The sequence below is a fragment of the Vipera ursinii genome (genome assembly GCF_947247035.1).
Source record: "Vipera ursinii genome assembly, chromosome: 2".
NCBI lineage: Eukaryota > Metazoa > Chordata > Lepidosauria > Squamata > Viperidae > Vipera > Vipera ursinii.
In genome coordinates this window covers 217779810-217803203 of record NC_139513.1, presented here as the reverse complement: position 1 = coordinate 217803203, position 23394 = coordinate 217779810, and the positions used below count along the sequence as shown (strand labels likewise).

Below are 23394 nucleotides of genomic sequence, written 5' to 3'. Positions count from 1 at the left end.
TGCCAGGAAAATCAGTCTGCATGAAATGTCAGCTTTAGTCTGTAGGCAATTACGTTGAAATTTCATTTCTCTTGAATCTGATGCATTGTTTACTACATTTTTTTTGCTAGCTGGAGAAAATGACAGTTCTTTCTGAGAAGATGGCAAAAGAACTTGAGGCTTCCCAGCACCAGCTAAGATCTCAAACTCAAGAACTTCAGGTATCTCTGTCTTTAACATCCCTGTTAACTTAAAGCTAAATGTATATTTTTCTAATGAGTTTTGTCTCAATTGTAGTTGTAACCTTGAAAAGTTCTAATCAAAGGGATTTTATTAGCTTCAGCAGGATATCTTCAGAATAAAGGGTTTAAGACTATTAAATGTGTGATGATGTTTTTGAAAAATGCCAGGGCAACAAGCGTAAAAGTAAAACAACAGTTCCAACTGGAATCACACTAGTGGCTTTGTTTAATTTAAATTTAATTTTAAATTCTGTGGTTTGGTTGTTGTAGTTAACTATTGGAGTAAATGGTCTTGTTTGTGGAGCTTTCAGACATGTATATCTGAAAAGAGTTATCAGATAAGGAAGGTTGTGCTTTATTGCATGAAAGCCTTTATCTTTCCTTTACTATTTTTAGGCAACACATGACAGTCTCACTGGTACCAAGAAGGAGTTAAATAATCTGCAAACTAAGTGTGCAGACAGAGAATCCTTAATAGCTACATTAAAAATGGAACTACAAAACGTATTGCATTGCTTGGAGAAAGAGAAAGCATGTTGTACAGAATATAAAAATGAAATTCAGAAGCTCACCCAGGCTTATGAGAAGGATACAGAGGTATTATCAGAAACAAGATGTCTGTCAGAAATATTATTTAATCTTTTATCTTTCATACACACACACACACACACACACACACACACCAGATCATTTGTTTTGTAGATACAAATTTATGCCACCACAATAAGAAATCTAAATGATTGCTTTCCAATGTTTTTATGAACTTTTATTTCTGGCGTTATGTTTTTATTTTATTATTCCACTTAAGAGTAACCTGGCTTGTTTTTCCATTTTCCTGCCATTTTTACCCTTTGGTTTGTTGTTTGTTTCTTATTATTGTTTTTAGGGTTTTAATCAATGTGTAAACTACCCAGAGTTGCTGGGAATTGGGTAGCATATACGTGTAACAAATTGTTATTGTTACTAGGATTTAAAAATATTAACTGCTCAACTTATCTGATTCTTTACATTTAAAAAATATCATCATTCTCTTGAGATGAGAAATGTAAATATTGTTAAGAGAAAGATGCCTAAGGAATTTTTGAAAGTTAATGTTTATCTCAATGCAAATATATACATTTGAAATATGTCTGCATTTGGAATAGATTAGCTGTTTAATCCCTTGGCACCAATTCCTATTAACTGTTTCAAATGGCAAGTCCAAGAGACGAGAAGGACCCTAGATCGTTTTACTCACCCATCAACAGAGTCAACTTAGCTTGCCTATTCTTGAGATAGCAGCTGATTATAACATTGTGTACAGTAATTGTTTCATGAAGTGTTATTTCGAAACATGCTTTCCACCCTGATGTTTATCCTATTTTAAAAATACATTGTTTGCTTGTGTTTAGAGTTTCATTTTCTTTTGCGCTCACAGCTTTTCTGCCCTAGGTACATTAAATGTATTCTCTCTCCCTCTCTTTATTTCGATTGTGCTGCATATTGAGCTCATTATTCTAACGAATCCGAGAAAGAATGCCAAGCGACTAAAAGGAAACATTATTTCCACCCTTGTTTCAGTCTGGGATTTAAATTGTGTCCATATGAATCAGCTGGAATTGTTCTGCTCATCAGATAGTGATTAAAGTAGAGGAAACTAGAAGCCTGACAATATTGTAAAGTCAGCATGTCTACAGTATTGTGGTTGGGTTCAACATGTGAGAATTGATTCTAGGCCTTTGGATTCCTTTTCCAGGCCAAATGGATGATTACTATGCTTGGTTTATCACAGCCCAAGCAAAAAGGACAGAATGGCGACAGATTAAATTAACAAGGAGAAGTGAAAGACTGAATGGAAATGCTTTGTTCCTATTTTGCCATGTGTTGTTGGTGTTTCCTTCTGAGCGATTTAAACACCAAACTATGGTTAGAAGAATCACAACAGTAATTCTACTTTTAATGCTCGTGTAAAGTTTGTTTGGAAATGGCTTAGGTTGGACTGCGTCTAAAGCACGCTAAAAGGAGTGGAAAACTTTTCATTGAAGATAGTGGGGTTTGGATCACAGGCTCAAGTTTTGGTTTGGGATTTGTAGAAAAATTTCCGAGCCCTTTGCGTTGAGCAAAATGATGCACAATGGGACTCTTTTCTCCCCCATTTACATTAATGAAAAATGTTTCAGTGTCCAAAGTCAGCAGTATAGATATTAAAAGTACTATTTTATTCTCCAAACATATTTGTTCTTTATTTAAAGAGTTGGATGCATGTAATTTTTAAAAAGATGCAATGATATACTATAATTTTGCTACAAAATTTACATTAATTATCCCTGGCTCGAAGTATTTAATAAAGTTGTCAATAAGAATAAATTAAATACTGCAGTGAACATGAAACACCCTCAGAAAATAGCAATTCTATCCTGTGTCAGGAAGTCAAAGTATTTCGCAGAGTCCTGCTTATATTCAAAATTATTCAGTTTGTGTGTCTGTGTGTAGCAAAAAAAACCTGGGCATGAAACGGGAGAAGTAGAGCTGAACAAGCAGTTGTTGTTTTCAAGAGCTGCTCTGTATTTATCACTTAGTTTATTCCCTGTAGGGATGCGGTGGCTCAGTGGGTTAGGACACTGAGCTTGTCGATCAGAAGGTCGGCAGTTTGGCGGGTCGAATCCCGAGTGCCGCGTAACAGAGTGAGCGCCTGTTACTCGTCCCAGCTTCTGCCCACCTAGCAGTTCAAAAGCACGTCAAAATGCAAGTAGAAAAATAGGGACCACGACGGTGGGAAGGTAACAGCGTTCCATGCGCCTTTGGCGTCTAGTCATACCGGCCACATGACCATGGAGACGTCCTCGGACATGCCCTGGCTCTTCGGCTTTGAAACGGAGATGAGCACCGGCCCCTAGAGTCGGAAACGACTAGCACGCACGTGTGGGGGAACCTTTACCTTTACTTTTTTTATTCCCTGTGCAATCCATTAGTATGATCTTTTTTATTCGTTAAAAAATTGCTACCAGCATTCTATTAATAGTTACAATAATAAAAGTACTATAAGGTCTGATTCTCCATATTTTTAGTAAGCAATACATCTAAACTTTATTAAGCAAGAAGAAATCCCTCACTGCTTAAATAAAATCCCTGCAGGATCAGCCCTAGTGTAAATATCATAGGCCATTGTCTATTTTGTGATTTTGATTAATTATTTAAGCATAGGTCACCACTTTGGAACATTCATTTGTTTTTATTTATGTTAAACATTTCAGTGTATAAATATTGGCCATTCACTCTTTCTTCCTCTCCCCTTCTTTTCCTTTCCTTCCCTCACCCCCCCCCCCCAAATGAATTGCATTTTGCAGGAGAAGCTAACTTTCCTCCATACTTTATACCAGCACTTGGTAGCAGGCTGCGTTCTTATAAAGAAATCAGAAGGCATCCTGGATAAATTCTCCTGGTCAGAGCTTTGCACAGTCTTGCAAGAAAATGTTGACACCCTGATCTTAGACCTCAACAAGGCTAATGAGAAGGTACTGTCCTCAGGCACCAGACACCTCTATTAAATTCCGTGACATTTGTCCACATCACAATATCGTTAAAAAGGACTGACATTCATCTTATTTCAAAAAGAATTTGGATGTTAATAATTCAGTACCGTTAATTATGGCTTGTCTACAGCTCGGTTTGATGCCATTGCTGTGGGCATGTAAATGTGACTGAAGTCTGTATGAAATCTCTAAGCTCCAGCTTCTGTTCAGGACTTGCTAATACTATTAGCCAGTGTTAGCCACAGGGACCTAATTAAAAGAAAATAAATTAATCTTACTGATGAAGCTATTCAAAGGACTGAGTCATTTACACTAATAAACCAACTCTTTATCTCAGCATAAAACAGAAACAAAACGGACTTGTTTAAGGAACATCCTCTTTAAAATATTTGCTGTTGAGAAGGAGGAATTATTTGAGGAAGGGGAAAAAAAAGGTTTCCATGAAATGCCAGATGCTGTTTGATCTTTTTGGATTTGTAAACATACAGTATATAGCAACTGCAAATCTATACATCGCGAGTTTGAAGAAGATAACGTTTAAGAAAGCTGAACAACGAAGTTCATGCATATGTTGACATGAATTGACTTGTTAGCAGAAGGTAATAGTAAGTTAAGATCAGATTTTTTTAAAATAGAAGCATTTTGTTACGTACAAATAATTCTACAGATTATATTTTAACACTTCTGTCCATCTGCATGCCTGACTTGTTCACCTATTACCATAGTTTTCTGTGATCTGGAAGAATTCGAAAGTTCGGTCCTCACTTGGATTAGACTCTCGAAGTATAGGAAGAAAAACATTTCATAGGAGCTGAGCTACTCATCTCACATTCAGGTTTAAGGCAAGCCATAGGAAATGAAGTACAACTCTAAGGAACTTTATTGTTTAAAGTCTAAGAACTGGTTAATGCAAAATGATAACAGAGGCTGCAATCAGAAATTCTACCAATGTCTTAATATAGAAGAAACCTGATGATACGAGCTTCTGGGCAAATGCCTCAGTGGGCTAGAACATGCTTCTAGAAGTTGACATTGCCTAACTTTGAGCAAGTATGTCATTGCCTAACTTTGAGCAAGTATACTTTTAGTCTGCTTTTTTAGTTCTGTTAGATTAGTTGAATTTAATTCAGTTTTTAACAAGGGAAATAAAATTAGAGGTGCAAAGGCAAAATGAAATCAAGGGCTTAGATTAGACCAGCAAAGTATGCCAAAATAATATGATATCGATTAAAAGTTCTGCTTAAAAGGTCTAGGTCTTTGTTTTGAAGGCCTCTGAATTATCCATATGAAAATTATTTTTGATACCCTTTGAAAATTGGCATTAGCTCCTTTAATCGTTAGCTCCATTTTGTATGAAAAGTTTCTTCTGTTCCCAGTACAAACTATTTGTGTAGTTTAGCTGACCGACAGTCCTTTCCCCAAGAAAACTCTTTGTTGTTGCTGCTGCTATAGCATCTCATGTTATTATCTACAAAAAATGTGATATTTAAGACAAACAACAACCCAGCCACAACCCTTCCTCAACTGGGCTGCTTTCCTATACAAATGTATTACTCTTGGGATAACATTAGAGCCTTCATATAGCTTCTGTCATAAAAGACTTACATATTATTAATTGTGGTGGGGTTTTTTTTTTCAACCTGAGGCACAACTCTTTTAAAATTGCAGCAGCGGTTACCAACAACAAAACCAATAACTCACCGAGAAATAGGTCAAAAATCTCGTATTGGGGAAATCCAATCACTGTGCTCATTTTCAGATTCACGTTGCGTTAAAAATTTGTGGGTTGGTCCTAAAACTTTCAGTATTAGAAAGGGTAGTCAAGTATGGATAGTAAAAGATACAGGTCACAGGCTATGGAAATTTGACCGGTATGTTTCCATTGCTGAGAAGCGCTCCTTAATTCCTTGTGGGCTATGGGGTTAGTTGTAGCATCCTGAATGTATTATTAACCGGCTACTTTAAAATGGAACTGTGTATATGCATTGAGAAGGGTGATGGATTTGTGTTTGTTTTTTTAAATGCAGGTATCCCACCTTGAATATGTTTGTAAAAATAAGTCAGATACAATGAAGGAGATTCAACAGACCCAAGAAGACACTTTGAAGAAATTTGCAGAACAGATGAAAGCTCAAGAAAGCTGTTGGTTAAAGCAGAAGAATGACTTGGAACAGCAATATTCTGGACTCCTTGGAGAAGTTCACACCAGAGCTCAGGTACAATATTTCTGTCAGGAAGCTATTAACTTTTAAATGCATTCTTTAAATATTTAGGATATTATTTCAGCAGTTTTGTTCCAGTGCATTTTAAAACTGTTTGGGAAATTTGCTTTGAGAGTTGTTTTTTTTTTAAAAAAACTATTAGCTTCCACTTTTTTAAGGAGGTGCATGGTTTTATGGGAAGGCGTTCCAGAACTTACACAGGGTTGGAATCCTGCAGTTGTATTTCCCATTTACTTGCCATGCAAAAGTAACCTACGGGGTAAAAGCATTGCTTCTTTGTGTTATTACACTGAATACCAGATGCTTGCCCCCCATGATAACTATTTTTTCTGTGTCTTCTAGCAGTAGTTTCTGAAATTCACTTTAAGGTGAACTGTGTCTCAGGCATAAGCTTATATGCAAGTTGCTAACAACAATAAAAAAGATATTGAAAGGCAAATCTTCCAGATTAGACAGAAAAGTAAATTAAACTCTTATATCTCAGGGAAACTGATGGTGTCTCGGATAATCTAATTTCCGCTTCATTTGTTTTTCTGAACTTTACAAATGATAAAGACCATTACCCTTTTTGTGTAAAGAAAAGCCTTCTACTTGGATGTTGTAGAAATTTACAAGTGGTCCTTTGTAAAGCCTTACTATTGTTTCAATTAGTTGAAGATTTGAATAAAATAGTTTACTAAACCAATTCATTATGTAAGACAACACACACCATGGATCGAATAGATTTGTTTTCTTCTTCTCTCTTAACATCACCATGGGCAAATGACCCCTTCCAATGGATTCACACATGTCGTCCTCTAAAAAAAAAATCAGTTCAAAAATTGTTTTGGTCAGTTGTTTGCAGCCTTGGACAAGTAATCTTAGTGTCAGCCCTGTCCTAGCTTGGAGACTTAGCAAACAAAGATCATTAATTCCATTTGTTGAGAAAAGGTATACTTTTACTAAGATTAAGTGGTTACAGCATAAGGAAAGCCAGATCTGGATATTCCTGCATAAATTCAGTATATTTCCCTTCTCCCAGATCTTCCCAGGTCCTCCCCCCACCCAGTCATCTAGTCATGTGTCCAATAGTATTCAAATTCATTGTTTTGGTAACAGTTCTGGGTTTGGTGCCTCTTTGGTGTATGTTTGTATTCCGTTCTCAATGGTTGTATCTCCGATTGGCACCTCTGATTCCTGTCAGAGGTGCCAATCGGAGATACAATCCCTTGCCTGCGTTCTTTTGCTTTGCTCCCCTCCCCCCTTTTATGGCAGGATGCCATCAATGTGAAGCGAAGCTGGAGTGGTGTGATAGCAGATTTGACACTTAGGCACAGAATTACTTGGGGTGGCAAGTGGATGGAGTAAATTACAGTAGGGATGATTGCACACTTGGAAGTCCTGAAAGACTTGGGGATAAATTATAACCGAGAAAATCTATTTCGTTGCCAAGAGTCGACACCCACTTGCAGGCACATAATCAATAAATCGATAGCTGGGGATAGAAGAGGAAATGAAAATGATACAGATTATTAAGAGAAGAACATTTCCATCTCTCATTTTTCCTTTCACTATTCTTCTCTCCCTTTTCTCTCCAAATAATGGTTACTTGTATGAGAACAGGTGAACTGTGTTTTCAGGTGCCACAAGCCTCTTCATTGTTGCAACAGCAAAAAAAAATCCTTCTAGAAAAAAAAACTTGTTATTACTGAAGTTTTATTTATAATTTACTTACAATTTTTTAAAATTTCCCCTCTTACCAGTCTCTTCTTTTTTAAATATATTTTTTATTGAAGATTTTAATTACAGTATTAAAAGCAAATACAACCTAAATTCAAAATGAGGAGAGACGGAAAGGTAGAACTTATAGATACAGTATATAAATTATTTCTGATCTTCATCACAATAAGTATAAAGAAACTTAATTCTTTACCCCCTATAAGGTTATAAACAAATATATTTTCTTCACATAACCATCACTTATCTATATGCAAATCCATAAATAAAGTTATCACTTCTGATGTCAGCAAAAAGTCTAAAAAGGTTTATCAGAGCTTGAAGAAACATGGCTTATTTTAATCTTGGTCAAAGAAACCAATGTTATATTCTTCTCTTTTATTTCTAACAATCTTAAATTCATTCAGATGTTGCATTGGAATTGGTCTTTAATTTTGTTTTATTCTTTTATCATTTTTGTGCCAAAAACTAACACAGCTATACCTCTAGAAATTTAGCAGAACGGCAAATTATTTGATAAATAACAAATACCCTTCTCTCAATTTAGCTAAGAATTCCTTAAATTATTTTAGCTTATTTAGTGCTAGAATCTTTTTTTGGGCTATGGGGTGGATGATCCCAGGAAAAGGACAAAAATAAAGCTAATAATACAGGCCAAATGATCATGGTGGGGTACTACGAAAAAAAAGATACTTAGCATTGGAAAACTCTTTTTAATCTAAAGGAGTAATCAATTGTATTAGTGATGGACTGTCATTTTCAGAAATGATTTTCAAAAAGTGATTTGTATCTACAAGTACAGCATCTTCCTGCTATTCATAGAAGCAGCTCAACATTTTAAAGGCTTTCTTGTAACCCCAAAGATAACTTTTGTTTGCTTTAAGAATCCCATTAACTTGAGTTGTCTTCTTAAAGCAACCCCTCTGTCTCTAAGGCTTACAAGGAAACTCGAGGGCGTTGGTGGTGGAAATGGACTGCTTTCTGAATAATACTGATCTTGTACTGGCTCCAAAGCACTTCTTCTGAATATTTGTTGCGTAATCACAGCCCTTCTGACAACGAATATATCCAAAGTTCCCTAAGAAATCACGGAGAGTAATCTATACAAAGAATAATTTCATTATTAAGGAATTATTTTTGCATCAAAAGACAGGGACAAAGATAGAAATGTACGTATAAACAACTGAAAGCAAAGAAATCCTTTAAGGAAAGTAAATATCAAAATTTCACCAACGCGAAAGGCAAAAAAACAAAAACAAAAGAAAAAGTCTACAACAAGAAAGTCACCTCCTTTGAAGTACTCACTTGTTCTATTAAGCAGCAGTACTGATAGCAAAACGGGTGAATTAGCTGAAGGCCGGACTATTCAGTACTATCAAGAACAGAGTTGTAAGAGAGAAAAATAAAATATAGTTGGAATAAAGTGAAGTCTTTGAAGTTCGAATGTTGTTAATTCTCAGTTTGAGTAGTCCTGTGCTCTTGCCAATCGAAACATTGGTCATAGCATAGGGCTGAGACATATTTTAGAAAATTATTCATTTATTTAGCCTATGGCAAAGTTAGATTAGCCAGGAGATTAGTGTTAGTACAAATAGGGATTTGGCTTCTGACAATTGCTAGTCCTTTCAGTTCATCATGCTTGTGCACTAACCAGAATGCATCACAGGGGACGGACTAGTTCCACACACTCAGAACGTTCCATCGGTGTTCTGCAGCATCATTCAGGGCTTCTCCCTCCACTGATGTTCCTTTGCGCTCAGGCATCACAGCACTGGCTGGATTCATACTACTGTACTAAACAGCATTATTTTCCCACCGGCAGTACCTATTTATCTACTTGCATGTAGCATGCTTTTGAACTGCTAGGTTGGCAGAAGCTGACAGGAGCTCACTCCATCATGCAATGCTAGGGCTCGAACAGCCAGAGTACAGACCTTCTCCAGTGTCTTTAAGCCAGTGAGCCACCAGGCCTCTTCAGGAAAGGAAATAAAAGATTGATAAGTGCAATCAAGTCAACCAAGCTACTTTTAGGTGTAGTTTATAGAGCAAATCATGAATTATTGGCCTCAAGTAAAGAGGTTAAACTTAGACAATTAAACTATGGGAAATTTAAAACAATGGAAAGGGAGAAGAGTTATTGTTAAAAAAAATAGTAATCCCAAAATTCCAAAGAAAAAAATATCCCCACTTTTTTCAGCATCAGCTATTGTGTTAGTTAGAGGAAAAACCTGAATGAAAGCCTTGGGCAACAAGGTGGATGTAGCTGACTCAATGCAGAATTTCACTGTCGAAGAAGAAGACAAGAAAAAATATCTCAATCGTAAGGAAGAATATTGCGGGAAAAGAAAAATGAGAATCTTTTAGAGAAGATCAGATAAATCACAGGCAAATTTACAGCTATGACAGGAATACTTAACAGTAAAAGAGACCTGAGAGAAGAAATGAGATTAAAGGAAAATGGAAAAGTTGTCCTAGACCCTTTAAAGGTGGGATTATAGAGTGACAAAAGGATCTGTAGAATTAATAAATTTCTACAATATATATTATCTAGAAAGTAAGATACTACAGCTAGTAGATCATCAGCCACAGATAACATCAGAATGGGACAACTCGCCACCAGTTCACTGCCACCAGCTTGTCACTGCTAAATCGCTTCTGCCAAGTCTCTGTGAATGTGCCAATTAGTGAATTCCTATTAATTTCTTATGCAAACAACATTTTGACTGAGATCTTCATTAATGAATATCATTTAAGCAAAGAAAAATGCCAAATGAAGGAGCTGTTTTCAGAAAAAGAGAAGGCCATGAAATCAGATCGGTAACATTCGATGATAAGGCAGAAGAAATATAAAGAAAAAACTTACCTTCGTTCACCATAGCAATGTCTTCAGTAGTGAAGATCATGCAGTAATGTGGAACTCACAACATTTATTTATTTATTTATTTATTTATTTATTTATTTATTTATTTATTTATTTATTTATTTATTTATTTAATTTATATACCGCCCTTCTCCCAGGGGACTCAGGGCGGTGAACAGGGCAATACATAAAAACTAGATACAAAAATTAAAATTATTAAAACATGATTAAACAATGCCCATAAATTAATACAAATTTAAAATTAAAGTCATTAAGGACAAGGGTTATGACAGAACGTGTCATTGTTATTTTGAGGAATCTTTAGAGTACATTAAAAACTACTGCAGGTACGGAATTTGGAGAAAGAGACTGGTTCAGGCAAGGTGGTGAGGAGGAAATACCTATTGTATCCATATTTGCTTAATTTATACAATAAAATATGACAGAGTTGTGATAGCTGGAATCAAAATTGAAGGCTGAAACACTAACAGTAGAGATATTGCAGATGACATTACTTTGTTAACTCAAAGTAAAGAAGATTTGGAAGAGCCATTAATGAAACTAAAAGTAAGTGAGAATATGAATTAATGTTAAATATTAAGATGTTGATGGTAATCTCAACCAGCATGCTCAGTGAACTGATGAAGTGATAAAGTGAAGATGGTAGATAGTTTTGTTTATTGGGGGCAAGAATAAAGATGGGCAGTCTGATGAAGGAGTTAAGAAGAGGTTAACCTCAGATAAGTCAATAATAAACAGGATCATAAAAGGATGAAGGTCATTCTAACAGCAATAAATATCAGAAAAATTAAAGCCGTAATTTCTTTCAGTGATGCTATATAGTTATAAAAACTACACTGTGAGAAAGAAGGACAGAAAAATATAGATGCCTCTGAATTATGAATTTGAAGATGGATACTAAGAGTACCATGAATTGTAAGAAGAATCAGTCAATTAGTACTGGGTGAAATAAAGACATTGACCATTAAGCAGAAACCTTCCTACTTTGAGCATGTGATGTGGGAACAAACTAGACTAGCATAGCATAGCATAGCATAGCATAGCATAGCATAGCATAGCATAGCATAGCATAGCATAGCATAGCATAGCATAGAATAGGTCACTGAAGAACACTGACACTGAGATCCCCTAAACTCCGCTGAAGATGTTATCTAGCCTGGTAATGAAATGTTCGGAAACCAACCCACAAGCTCGGAGAACGAACCTTCAATTCCAGAATAGAATACTTTATTAGCCAAGTGTGATTGGATACAGAGTGAAATTCTCTCCAGTGCAGGAACTCGCAAGGGTTCATACAAAGGAACAGAGTAATATAATATAATCGTAAGATACCAATAGGAGAAGGTAGTAAAGCTCCCCCTTGAGCTTCGGATGGCCCCAGACCTCCGGTCCTTTCGCCGCGACCTCAAAACTTTTTTCTTCCATCAGGCTGACCTGGATTGATGATGGGTTTTTAAATATGTTTTAATTTTTAACTGTGTAGTTAATTTATTTTGGGGCTGTTATTTAATTCTTTTTTAATTTTTGTATTGTTGTTTTTTATTGTTGTTAGCCGCCCTGAGTCCTTCGGGAGATAGGGCGGCATATAAGTCCCAAAAATAAATAAATAAATAAATACGGCCATACTACATAGGTAAATATCCTTAAACATAAGCCAGTACTGTGGTAATTAAGCAGAGTGATGGCGTGAAGGAAAAAAACTGTCATTGTATCTAGCTGTTCTGACATGCAATGTCCTTTAGCGGCATCCTGAGGGAAAAAGAGGAAACATTTTATGTCCAGGATGTGAGGGATCTGTAGATATTTTCTCAGCCCTCTTGTTTACCTGTGCAGCATACAGGTCCTCAATGGAAGGCGGGCTGGTTGCTACTGCTTTTTCTGCAGTCCTGACTATCCGTGGAAGTCTGTACTTGTCCAGTTTGGTTCCTGTGTCAAACCAGACAGTTATAGAAATTCAAATGATAGCTTCGATAATTGATAATAATAACTTTAACTGGGGAAAAAAGACCAGGAAATTGAGGGAAGGAAAAGAAGAGAAAGATAATGGGTAAAGTAAAGGAAGAGAATCTGAAGAGAATGCTCTTGGAAGAACTAAAAGAGGAATGTTTCTCAACCGCACTAATTTTAATACGTGTGTAACCTAACTAGCTAAACGTGGAGCAGAAAATAGTTATGAAAATACTGAACACAAGAACATTCATCTCAAATGTTTGTACGGCAATGGAAGGATTGATGCATTTCTTTATTATTTTTTTTTAAAAAAGAATATTGTGCTTTCTTTCTTTTAAGAACAGTATCAGATTTTGTGCCGGACCTGGAGCTTATACAGTATTTACCTCCTAATGTCTGTGCTTTTTGAAATGGAACTTAGGGAAAGCCATGTAATAGAATGCACTTGTAGACTCCTAAGGATAAATGAGAATAAATTAATGTAAAATTAGACCTTGTATTTCTTTCTAATAGGAAATATTGATATCCATTTTGTTTGCACTTTATGTATTCGTTAGGTGTGTGCACAAATACAGTGATTGAGGATTATCCTCATCATTGTTGCAGCTTGTTTATTTGTTTTATTATACATACAACCCAATCATATTTCACACTTTTCTGCAAAGTGGTTAACTGTTGGCTTCCTTCCGTCTCCGTTGTACCTTTTCTTTTTTACAAAGGATACTTGTTTTTCTTACAAAAACCACAGTAATGCTCCAACAAGCTTTCCTAAACGGAACGCTTCCTAGTACAGTTATGGAGAGTTGCAGTCAAAATTTACATTTTATGCTAGAGACTGTTTTGCTCTATTTTGTTTTTTTCTTTTCTTCCTCCTCTTATTTAAGTGTAGCTATTCTTGCCCAGGAATTAAAAGCAGTTTTTAGCAATATGCTAAATATGAAATATGAACTAAAAAAATATTTTTAAGGCTTTCATGAAGGGAAACCATATAGTCTTTAGGAGACACTATAAGTGCTTTTTTCTCTCTCATAAACAGCTCTTAGTTTTAAAGAATAGGGCTTTTCAGGGTGATACAGAAATAAATTTAGAGAACCTCATGTGGCCTGCAAAATCCTTCCAAAGGTCCACTCTGAATTGTATGAGAGCAATTCGGAAATAAAGTTCCGTTTGCTTATCAATGACAGACTCTCGCATATACATAACTTTTAATATACACATTAGAAAAATACAACATTACATTACTTTTCGACATAATCACCATTCAAATTGAGGCACTTGTCATAACGTCTTACAAGGTTTAAAATTCCTTAGTAGTAGTCGCTCGGTGCCAAATCTGGGCTATGGGTGTGTGTGTGTGTGTGTGTGTGTGTGTGTGTGTGAGATCAAAAACATCCCAACTGAACTGCTTCAAAAGTTCTTGGGTGCATCTAGCGGTGTGTGGGCAAGCATTATCGTGAACCAACCACACTCGAAGTCAGCATGCCCCGAGGCTTGGTATGGATGGCTTGTCTGAGTTTTTGTAACTTTTCACAGTAGACTTCTGAATTGATGGTCGAACCATGCTCCATGAACTTCACTAGCAGTAATCTTTTGGCACCTTCATATTTGGTGGGATTTTCTATGGCACCACTTCCGGCGTGGTATTGGTTCACACCAATACCCGCACACTGCTGGACGCACCCAAGAACTTTTGAAGCAGTTCCGTTGGGATGTTTTTGATCATCTCTTCCATAGCCCAGATTTGGCGCCGAGCAACTACTACTAAGGAATTTCAAACCTTGTAAGACGCTATGACAAGTGCCTCAATTTGAATGGCGATTATGTCCAAAAAGTAATGTAATGTTGTATTTTTCTAATGTGTATAACAAAAGTTCTGTATCTGCGAGTGTCTGTCATTGATAACCAAACGGAGGTTTATTTCCGAATTGCCCTCGTAGTATTGAATATAATAGAAGATGAAAATAATTGCTATAGGAAGTCATTAATAAATGTAATCATTACGTAAATGCAATTTCTGTTTTATGTTCTGCTTGCATTTCTTTTGTTTGAATATTTAACTATACAATAAAATCCCAGTCTGCATTTATTCTTCCAAGCAGAAAAGGAAATTTTTTGACTAAGGAGAGGACTTATTTACGGTTCTTGAATCTTGCAGGACTTCATCTGTTTCTTCTATAACAAGTGACACGGGAGAAGCTGAAAGTATTTCTGTTCCTATAATCAGTGCTTTTTTTGTAAAAGAAAAAGGTGCCGGAACTCACACACGTCATACAACCTGCCTTGCCTACCTTACAAGTTTCCATCCAAAAAAGGTGCCGGAACTCCGTTCTGAGCATTCTATGAGAAAAAAAGCCCTGCCTATAATAATACTTCTACAGTTTGTTTACAAAATGGCAAGCACTCTGTGTAACAAAGGGAGAAATAATCAAGGGGTTTACGCCCCTTGTTAGTCTAAATTTCATTCTGTATGGTTAATTGAAAAACAATGAAAATCACTCATACAACTTCAAGAGGCAATCCACAGCCAACTAACTGGTATTTAATAAAAGAGGAGCAGTTGTTTTCCATAGGCCCTGTTTACAGCAAGCTATAGTTTGAAAAGAGAAAGGCTGGGATGTTGGTGTTGTTTAATGCAGATTCAAATCCCAGCTATAACAACGACTGAACACTCATGTCATGATTTCAAAGTACAAGGGGTGTCCCAAACCTTTGTGAAGATGAGGAAATTTATTGATAGGTTGTCCTTGACTTACAACCACAACTGGGACAGCGACAGTCATTGCATTGACAAGTCAGGCCGGACCCAATTTTATGACAATTTTTAGGCGGTTCAACGAATCATCAGGTTGTTAAGCGAAGCTAATTTCCCCATTAAGGTTTTGTTTTTGTTTGTGTTTTTTGCTGAAAATCAGCAAAAAAGGGTCTCATATCACAAATGTGTGACTGAATGCTGTAACCAGTCATAAATTCAAGCTGGTTGCCAAATGCCCCAATTGCAGTCATGTGATTGTGTGTGTGGTTGAGGTGTGAAGCCATGAGTGTGAGGTAAGTCATAAGTCACTTTTCCCGAAGCCAGCATAGCTTAGGGTCCTTGTTAAATGAAGAGTTTACCATTTGGGGTCTCAACATTTTAAATTGTGAAGAACAGCAATGTAAAGAGGGTTGTCATAGCCAACGCTATGGCCAGCCTTGCAGCCAGAATAGCTGTTGGATGGTTTATGGTACTGTAGTTACACAATTGCCAGTTTTTGGTTTGGCTAGCGTCAGCATGAAAATAATTTTCTGCACAGTCAGCATAACAGACCTTCTTGGATTTCACTTATACTATTTGTACAATCTTAAGGGCTACTTTTGACTTTTCCCATACAATAGCTCATATCTGCCCAGGTTTTGTCCTCATGGCAAATATATTCATTTAAATGAAGGAAGATTTTGGCTCACTGTTTATATCTCCATACTCTATTTCCTAACCATTTCTGTGTTGACTTTAGCTTTAAAATCTGATAAAACCCGAAAAATGGCATGTTCTGGCTCCCATCTATAAAATAATGGCACTTTGGGGAACTAAAAGTAGACATAGCTCCTGCCCTCTTGACTGGCGTTCCTCCAGAGCAATAGTTCTTAAACTGGAATAATCTGGGCATAGTCTGGGGTTAATGGATCAATTTGTTTGTTTGAGAGATGCAGTTTGGGACTGCCACTGCCAAGATTCTTATATAAAGCAACACAGTCTGGGATTTTTTTTGAGGAGGGGGCGGGAATGACATTAATCAAGATAGGAAAAAAAAGGTCACCGAGACCAACGGTTTAAACAACCACTTCTCCAGATGTTTGAGCAGTCCTGTCTCTGCTTTCTTTCAAGCAAGCTCTGAAAATTTAGCTGTTTCCCCAGGCCTTGAACCAGAGTGGGGTGTGTCTCCACTAAGGGATTGATTTCCCATGCAGTATTAGCACTATGGCCATTCCTCTGCTTATGACCATCTTTTTGTGTGTGTGGGGGGGGGGTAGGAGGTAGGTAGTGTGGTTGTCCTGAATGTGATTGTTTTTAACTTTGTATAGCATCCAAGATCAGTGAGATTCGGATGGCCCTAGAAATCTCAGTTAGACATTTTTTTAAAAAAAATAACAACTTAGGCAGCAACCTTTAGTTCCCTCAAGATCATGCCCCCTGCCATTCCAGAGCAAATTTCCAACCACGGTCACCATTCGTAGTGGAAAAGCAAAGCAAAAGCAAAGTGCGTGAGGATTTCAGAATAGCAAAATCATTTTAAACAGGCTAAGATTAAAAATAACGAGAGAAAAACCCTTAGCTTTATAGACAACATAGAATCTCTTGAATGTACATTCAGCTACTGAATATAACAGGGCAAAAACGGGGGGGGGGGAGGAGCCTTTATCCCTAACTAAATAATTAATATTCTACACCATCTTTTCCCTTGAATGTAGAGAAGAAGACTGGAATCTAAAGGGCTTCTTCCAATAAGAAGTTCTTGTAGGAGATAATCAAACTGAGACCGAGGGAGCGGTCAAACGCATCATAAGTCACGATTCCCTGCTCGCCCACAAGAGATCTAAGTCTAGGTAAAGGTTCCCCTGCACATGCGTGCTAGTCGTTTCTGAAGAGCCAGCGCTTGTCCAAGGACGTCTCCGTGGTCATGTGGCTGGCCTGACTAGACACCAAAGGCGCATGGAACACTGTTACCTTCCCACCGTAGTGGTCCCTATTTTTCTACTTGCATTTTTACGTGCTTTCGAACTGCTAGGTTGGCAGAAGCTGGGACGAGTAACAGGCATTCACTCTGTTACTCGGGATTCGACCCGCCAAACTGCCGACCTTCTGATCGACAAGCTCAGCGTCCTAACCCACTGAGCCACCGCGTCCCTTTCGATCTAAGTCTAGCCCAACTTAAATGTCTCTCTTATCTCCTGCCCATTTCCTTTGACTGCTAGTTCGGCAGATTCTTGTAGAGAGCTTAAGCTTGCAACAAACTTTTATACTCATTTGAACTGTCTAAATCTCCTGACTTTCCCAGGCTTGACATTAATCTGACCAACTCACAGTCAAGGGAAATGGGCGGGAGATAAGAGAGAGATTCAAGGTGGGCTGGACTTAGATCTCATGACTTATAATGCTTTTGACTCCTCCCTTGAGCTCAGCCTGGTCATCTCCTAAAGTTCCACTATGATTCCCACAGTGATAATCATAGTGAGGACCATTGAATGTACATGGTTACAGCCAATTCAGATTTAATCCTGGATCTTGAAGAGCATTCCTTTGAGCAACCCTGGGATCTGAACCGTCCTACGATTTCCAGTTGTCATCATCTCCCACCTCCTTATTCATGAAATGAGGTGGTGATTTGGGGCATTAGTTGGGCTGTAGCTTTGAATGGAGTCGTCACGCGATATTCTTGTAATGATATCTCTGTAAAATATGTTCTCTCTTGTTGTGCGTTGTAATGAATATTAAGTCTTTATACTGTAGCTGACGTGCTTTAAGGCTTGAGGTTTTTCTTCACAATCATTATTCTGCTTGTTGGAGTAGCAATGTGTGATTGATAAAATAAAACAAAGAACGTTCTCTTGAAAATAAAATTCTTCCTGAGGCATAATTAATCTGTGAATATATAAGTAGGGGGTTGATTACAAAGTAATTAAAAGATCACCTGTACTTTCCTCTTTCCAGCTGCTACCTATCTATTTCTGTCTCTGCAGGTTTTCCCTAGTTTACTGTTCTCTTTCGCTAAACTAACTTATCCCAGCCATGTGTCATCTTTGCAAAGCAGGGCAATTGTTCTTCTGAATCTCATAGATCTTGCTTGTTGTCGTCTGTACAGATAACATGATTGAAATGTGCTGTACTCTTGGATTTACTAGTCATAAAGTTAAGCAGGAAGGAATAATGGACACTTTCTTGTAATGAGCCAGGCCACAGCTTTAACTAAGTTAAGTCTTGGCCCCATTTTCTGATTGAGGCTTAATAATAATATTCCACGTAGGGGTGTTTTCAGTGCTACATGGAGATGCTAAAGAGTAAATCTAGTAGGGGCTTTGTATACAAAATAGGTGCTTGATTACTGAACCACCAGCCTTTTCCATTTATTTGGAAATGTTGTAATTAGGAATACCAATTCTATGAAATGCTTCTCACACACAGTTTGGACAAAGGTCTGTTTCTGAACAAAAGGCAGCAGTGGCCAAATCTCCAGTGACTAGGGGAGAAAAGAATAACAGAAGTTTAATTTGGTCTCTACAGGTTGGATGGGATTTCAAGCATCATGTTGCTTCCTTTAACGACTCTCTCCTCCAGATGTGCTGAGGGAATGGTGGATCAATACTGAATTGAGTTCTTTGAGCGCTCTCCTGTTTGAAATAGCTTCAGGACCAGGGTCCATTGTCGAAATCACTAAATGTAAATAGCTTTCTCTATTGGAGAAGGAGAAGAGATTTTGGTCAAGGTAGTCCTTGACTTACAATCACAATGGGGACTGGCCTTGCCATCATAAATTGGTGCGGTCATAAAATGAGATGCCAAATGACTGTGAGAACTTAACAATGGCAAATTTGTGGTCATTGAGAATACCTATCCCAATCCAAGCCATTCCGGGAGTAGTCTCTTCCAACCCCAGGCCTCAGTAAGGTAAGGGATTGCCTCCAACTCTCCCTACTGGATTATCTTCCCCCATCCCTGCCCCTTAGCTGCCCTGCCCTGTCCTGCACTCAGCTCCAGAATTACAGGTAGTCCTCAACTTACAACCATTTATTGAGTGACTGTTCAAAGGCGCTGAAAAAGGTGACTTCCAACTGGTTCTCAAATTTATGACCTTTGCAGCATCCCCACGATCACGTGATCAAGATTCAGGCCCTTGGCAACTGGGATGAACACATGATGGTTAGACACATCCCATTACAGAGGTCAAAAAGGATATGTGAGGGCGGGGGAGAATAGGCCAGTGGGGAAATTGAAGCACCCCTTGGGTTGAGCTGCCAGGTGCTCCAATTTTCATCACATGATCACAGAGGCACTGCAGTTGCTGTAACTACAAGCACAGGCCATCAGTCTTTTTTTCTCTGCACCATCATTACTCTGAATAGTCACTGATGGAATGGTCGTCGTCAAGAACTACTTTTTGTATTTTAAATATTACAGCAACAGTAACCTCTGTTTGCTGTTGTAATTTTTAAAGTCTCTTTTGTTCCACAGATGTGCATCTTGACCATTGCAGTTTACAACCACTTTCCAGAAGATGGCATTTTGGGATAGTTGACTGATAATGCCATTCAGGTTGAATCTCAGAGCTCGATCATGTATTGACAGAAATATATTTTTGATATAGCCAATGTGTGATGTAGTACAGAGGTCCCCAACCTTTCAAGTTACATGGAGAGAAGTTTTTCTGTGGACCAAAGGGGGCGTGGTTTTGTGTGCTACCTGCATCCCACAGATGGAGCCTTGCTTCTTTGTGCGGACTGGTTGCTGGCATGCCAAGGACCGGTACTGGTCCACGGACCAGGGGTTGGAGACCCCTAATGTAGTAGTTGGAAGTTTGGACTTGTTTTCAAACTTCTTCCTGACTGTGAGTATCATGGGGTAACTTTGGCCTACTCAATCAACTGTCAGCCAAACACATTTCACAGGATAAATATAAGAAAAGTAGGTCAGCTTCACTTACTGTAGGCTGGTCAGCAGTAGACCGATCAATTCTCATTCTGTAGCTATGTTTTGTAGAAAGTTAAAATCTTTTTCCTCTATCCAATACAGAAATACCAAGACATGGCAGAAAAAGCCAAAGACAAGTTCTCTGCTATTGAAAAAGTTCAAGAGCAATTGCTCCTTGAGAATTCACACCTTAAAGCCTTGTTGACACAGACACAGAAAGAACACAGATCTCTGCTAGCAGCTTGCGCGCTGCTCGCTGGGGCACTGTATCCCCTCTACAGTCGGTCCTGTGCCCTGTCGACCCAGAGAGATGTTCTTCAGGATCAGGTCAACACCTGTGACATTTTCAAGCAAGAAATCAGGACACTGGCCAGTGCATTGTGTGAAACGGAGGAGAGGAAGCAAAGCAGCAGCAAGGTGAAGAAGAAAAAGCATTCCGGAAGCTGGATACATCTTTTCCGCAAAAGTGTTATTGCAGTCCTGGCTGCCCACAGGCTTCAGATTTTAGGCCAGTCATGCAGCTCCCTTTTCTCCTGGGTAGATGGGGTCAGAGAAGGCATAGGAATCCCTGTCTGGATTGGAGATTCCAAGGATGTGCGTAATCTGTCAAGTAAGATATCAAGCTAATTTTATATATTTTACCTCAAACTACACTTTTGGTACTTAAATAACCATCATGTTAGGCAAAGGAGGAAGCCGAAGCTTCACAATTGGAAGAGAGAAATTATGTTTAAAATGTCAAAACTAAATTTGCTAAGTTAATTAAAACAACTGAAGCCTCCCCCCCCCCGGTGTTGGTGTTAAGTGTACTGGAATGTTCATTACTGAATTGATAGTAAACTGGACCCAGATTAAATTGCATTTGGATGAGATCACATGCAAAGTAAAAAAAAACACAACACAATTATTTATAAACAAGGATGCTTGTGTTCAAATGTCACATTAAGGTACAAAGAAGGAAATATTTTAATAGTAATTTTATTAAAAGTTACCATTAAAAAGGCGAACTAATAGAAACTAAAAATAATAAAAGAAAAAAAGAGGAAGGAAAGGAAATAAATGTAGTAAACAAAGAAAAAATATGTAGCAGATTTTCCCTTTCATCACAAGTTTAATCAAATTTTAGTAACTTAATCACCTTCTCTTAAAAAACAACAAATGATTTCTTTTTCCTATATGCTATCTCTTATCTGTAAAAAAATAATAATAAAAATCTTTAAAGCTTCATTGTTTCAGTCCTGATCATCAAACATCCTTGCGGCAAGATGGGCAGAAAACAAATTAAACCAACCAACAAAGGGTTACCAAAGATGATATCATAAATATTTTAACTTTGATCAAATAAACCAACTTTATATTCCTTCCTTTTACTTTTACCAATTTTATCTGTAGTCCCTTCAAATAATGTCCTACAACTTAACATTTTCATTTTTTCTTTTCTCACAAAATTCTTCAGTGCTTTAACAAACCTCTTTTGTCAATTTTATGTGAAAAGGCCACTCTCTTTGGTTTTTTATTTATATATCCCTTTTAATTATTGAGAGATCAGTTGCTTTCTTTGATATGTTCAGTGTAGCAGCTTTTTCCATATCATTCTTGTATCCTGTCATTTTTAAATCCAGTTTCAGATCAATATCAGTCTTGTCAAGTAAAACTTGTTCCTCTTTTGTAACTTCTTTAAAACACAGTCTTTCTACAGAGGGTGGCACTCTTAAAATTAACTTGTGGGTACATTGTTCAAAAATGAATTTGTCTATTCATTCATTTTATTTCATGTGAAGCTTTATCTCCATCACAAAATCTATATTTACCATGGAGGTATTTGATAACTATCCTTTTAACTTCTGGTTTCATGTGGAAATTGTTTGTTTCACCTTTCTTTTAAATATATTAGAAATATTTTTTGTGCATTTTTTTGGAATTGAAATAACTTCTTTTCCAAGAACAAGATGAAAATTAAGAATCCAGAAAGGATTTTAAAGTATATTTAAATTTATTATATTAAAATCAAAATTAAATGTGTCCACTACTGATTTCATGCCAGGCTGTAATGAATTGTGTAAATAATGGGTGTCTGTTGCTATAGGATGAAACAGATTTAATTTTTTTCCCCTCTCATTTTGTGATGCAGGACAACAAAAGGAGCAGATGCGTTGCCTTCAAGCATTCAGTTGGTTTACCAGTTGTGAACTTCTTACTTTAGTCCTTAGTTCGATGGCTGAGCTACAAGAAGTAATTAGCAAGGCAGGTAATGTCTGGGTTTCTACATTGGTCTTGTCTTGTCTTGATAAATAAATTCCTTTTTTAAAAAGGGGACAATGTTGATAGCATAGACTACTGTTATCTAGAAGTAAGCGAACTGGTGATCATTATAGTTGGATGTTGGATGTCTACCTCTGCGAAGATCTGAGCTGGAAAGTTAATACAACCCAGGTGGCCAGAAAGGCCCAACAGAGGCTTCACTTTCTCAGGGTCTTGCGGAAGAACAGGGTAGAACAACAGCTAATGACCCTCTTTTACCGGTCTACTATAGAGAGCGTCCTCTTGTATTGTATTGTGGTTTGGTATGCTGGTCTGACAGCTGCGGATAGGAAGGCATTACAGAGGGTGGTGAGCACAGCACAAGACATTGTGGGCTGTCCCCTGACACCCCTGGATGACATCGCCAGGGCTCGCTGCCTTGGAAGAGTGAGGAAAATTCTCAGGGATGACTCACACCCTGGACGGTATCTCTTTACTCTCCTACCATCGGGTAGGAGATATAGGAGTGTAGCCAGCCGCACCAACAGGCTGAAAAACAGCTTTTATCCGTGGGCTGTTAGGCTTTTGAACGGGAAATAATTTTTATAAACTTTATGCATAATTGACTTGCGAGGCCGGTGTGTTGTGCAGTTAGTTCACATGGTGTAATAAGATGGAGGGTTTGTGTCACTGTAAGCTGGGGGGTGGGGGCATGAAGGGAAGCTCAGCCAATCTCAATGTATACATGGTTGTACTTTGACAATAAAGGTTCATTCATTCATTCATTCATTCATTCATTCATTCATTCATTCATTCATGTTCTAATGAGTATTTTGAAGAACCAGAATGGTCCAAATCAATGAAGAGTTTTATCAGTAGCTACAAGGAGAAGATGAGTCTGGCGAATCAACTCATAATTTGGTTCCCCCTTTTTTATTAGGCCAGGATAAGTTTTCAGCTGTGACCACTGTAATTTAAGAAAAGAGTTCTC

The 23394-nt window shown here is 37.6% G+C and overlaps 1 protein-coding gene across 1 annotated transcript in view; it reads left to right on the top strand.

Moving 5' to 3' along the window:
- Positions 1–23394, top strand: part of CCDC171 (coiled-coil domain containing 171) — a 206664-nt gene that overhangs the window by 81503 nt on the left and 101767 nt on the right. Inside the window, exons 14-19 of the mRNA XM_083352873.1 lie at positions 111–200; positions 618–818; positions 3548–3715; positions 5761–5949; positions 20265–20772; positions 22294–22410. Of these exons, the coding sequence (XP_083208999.1) occupies positions 111–200; positions 618–818; positions 3548–3715; positions 5761–5949; positions 20265–20772; positions 22294–22410 (1273 nt within the window). The remainder of the gene's footprint in view (positions 1–110; positions 201–617; positions 819–3547; positions 3716–5760; positions 5950–20264; positions 20773–22293; positions 22411–23394) is intronic.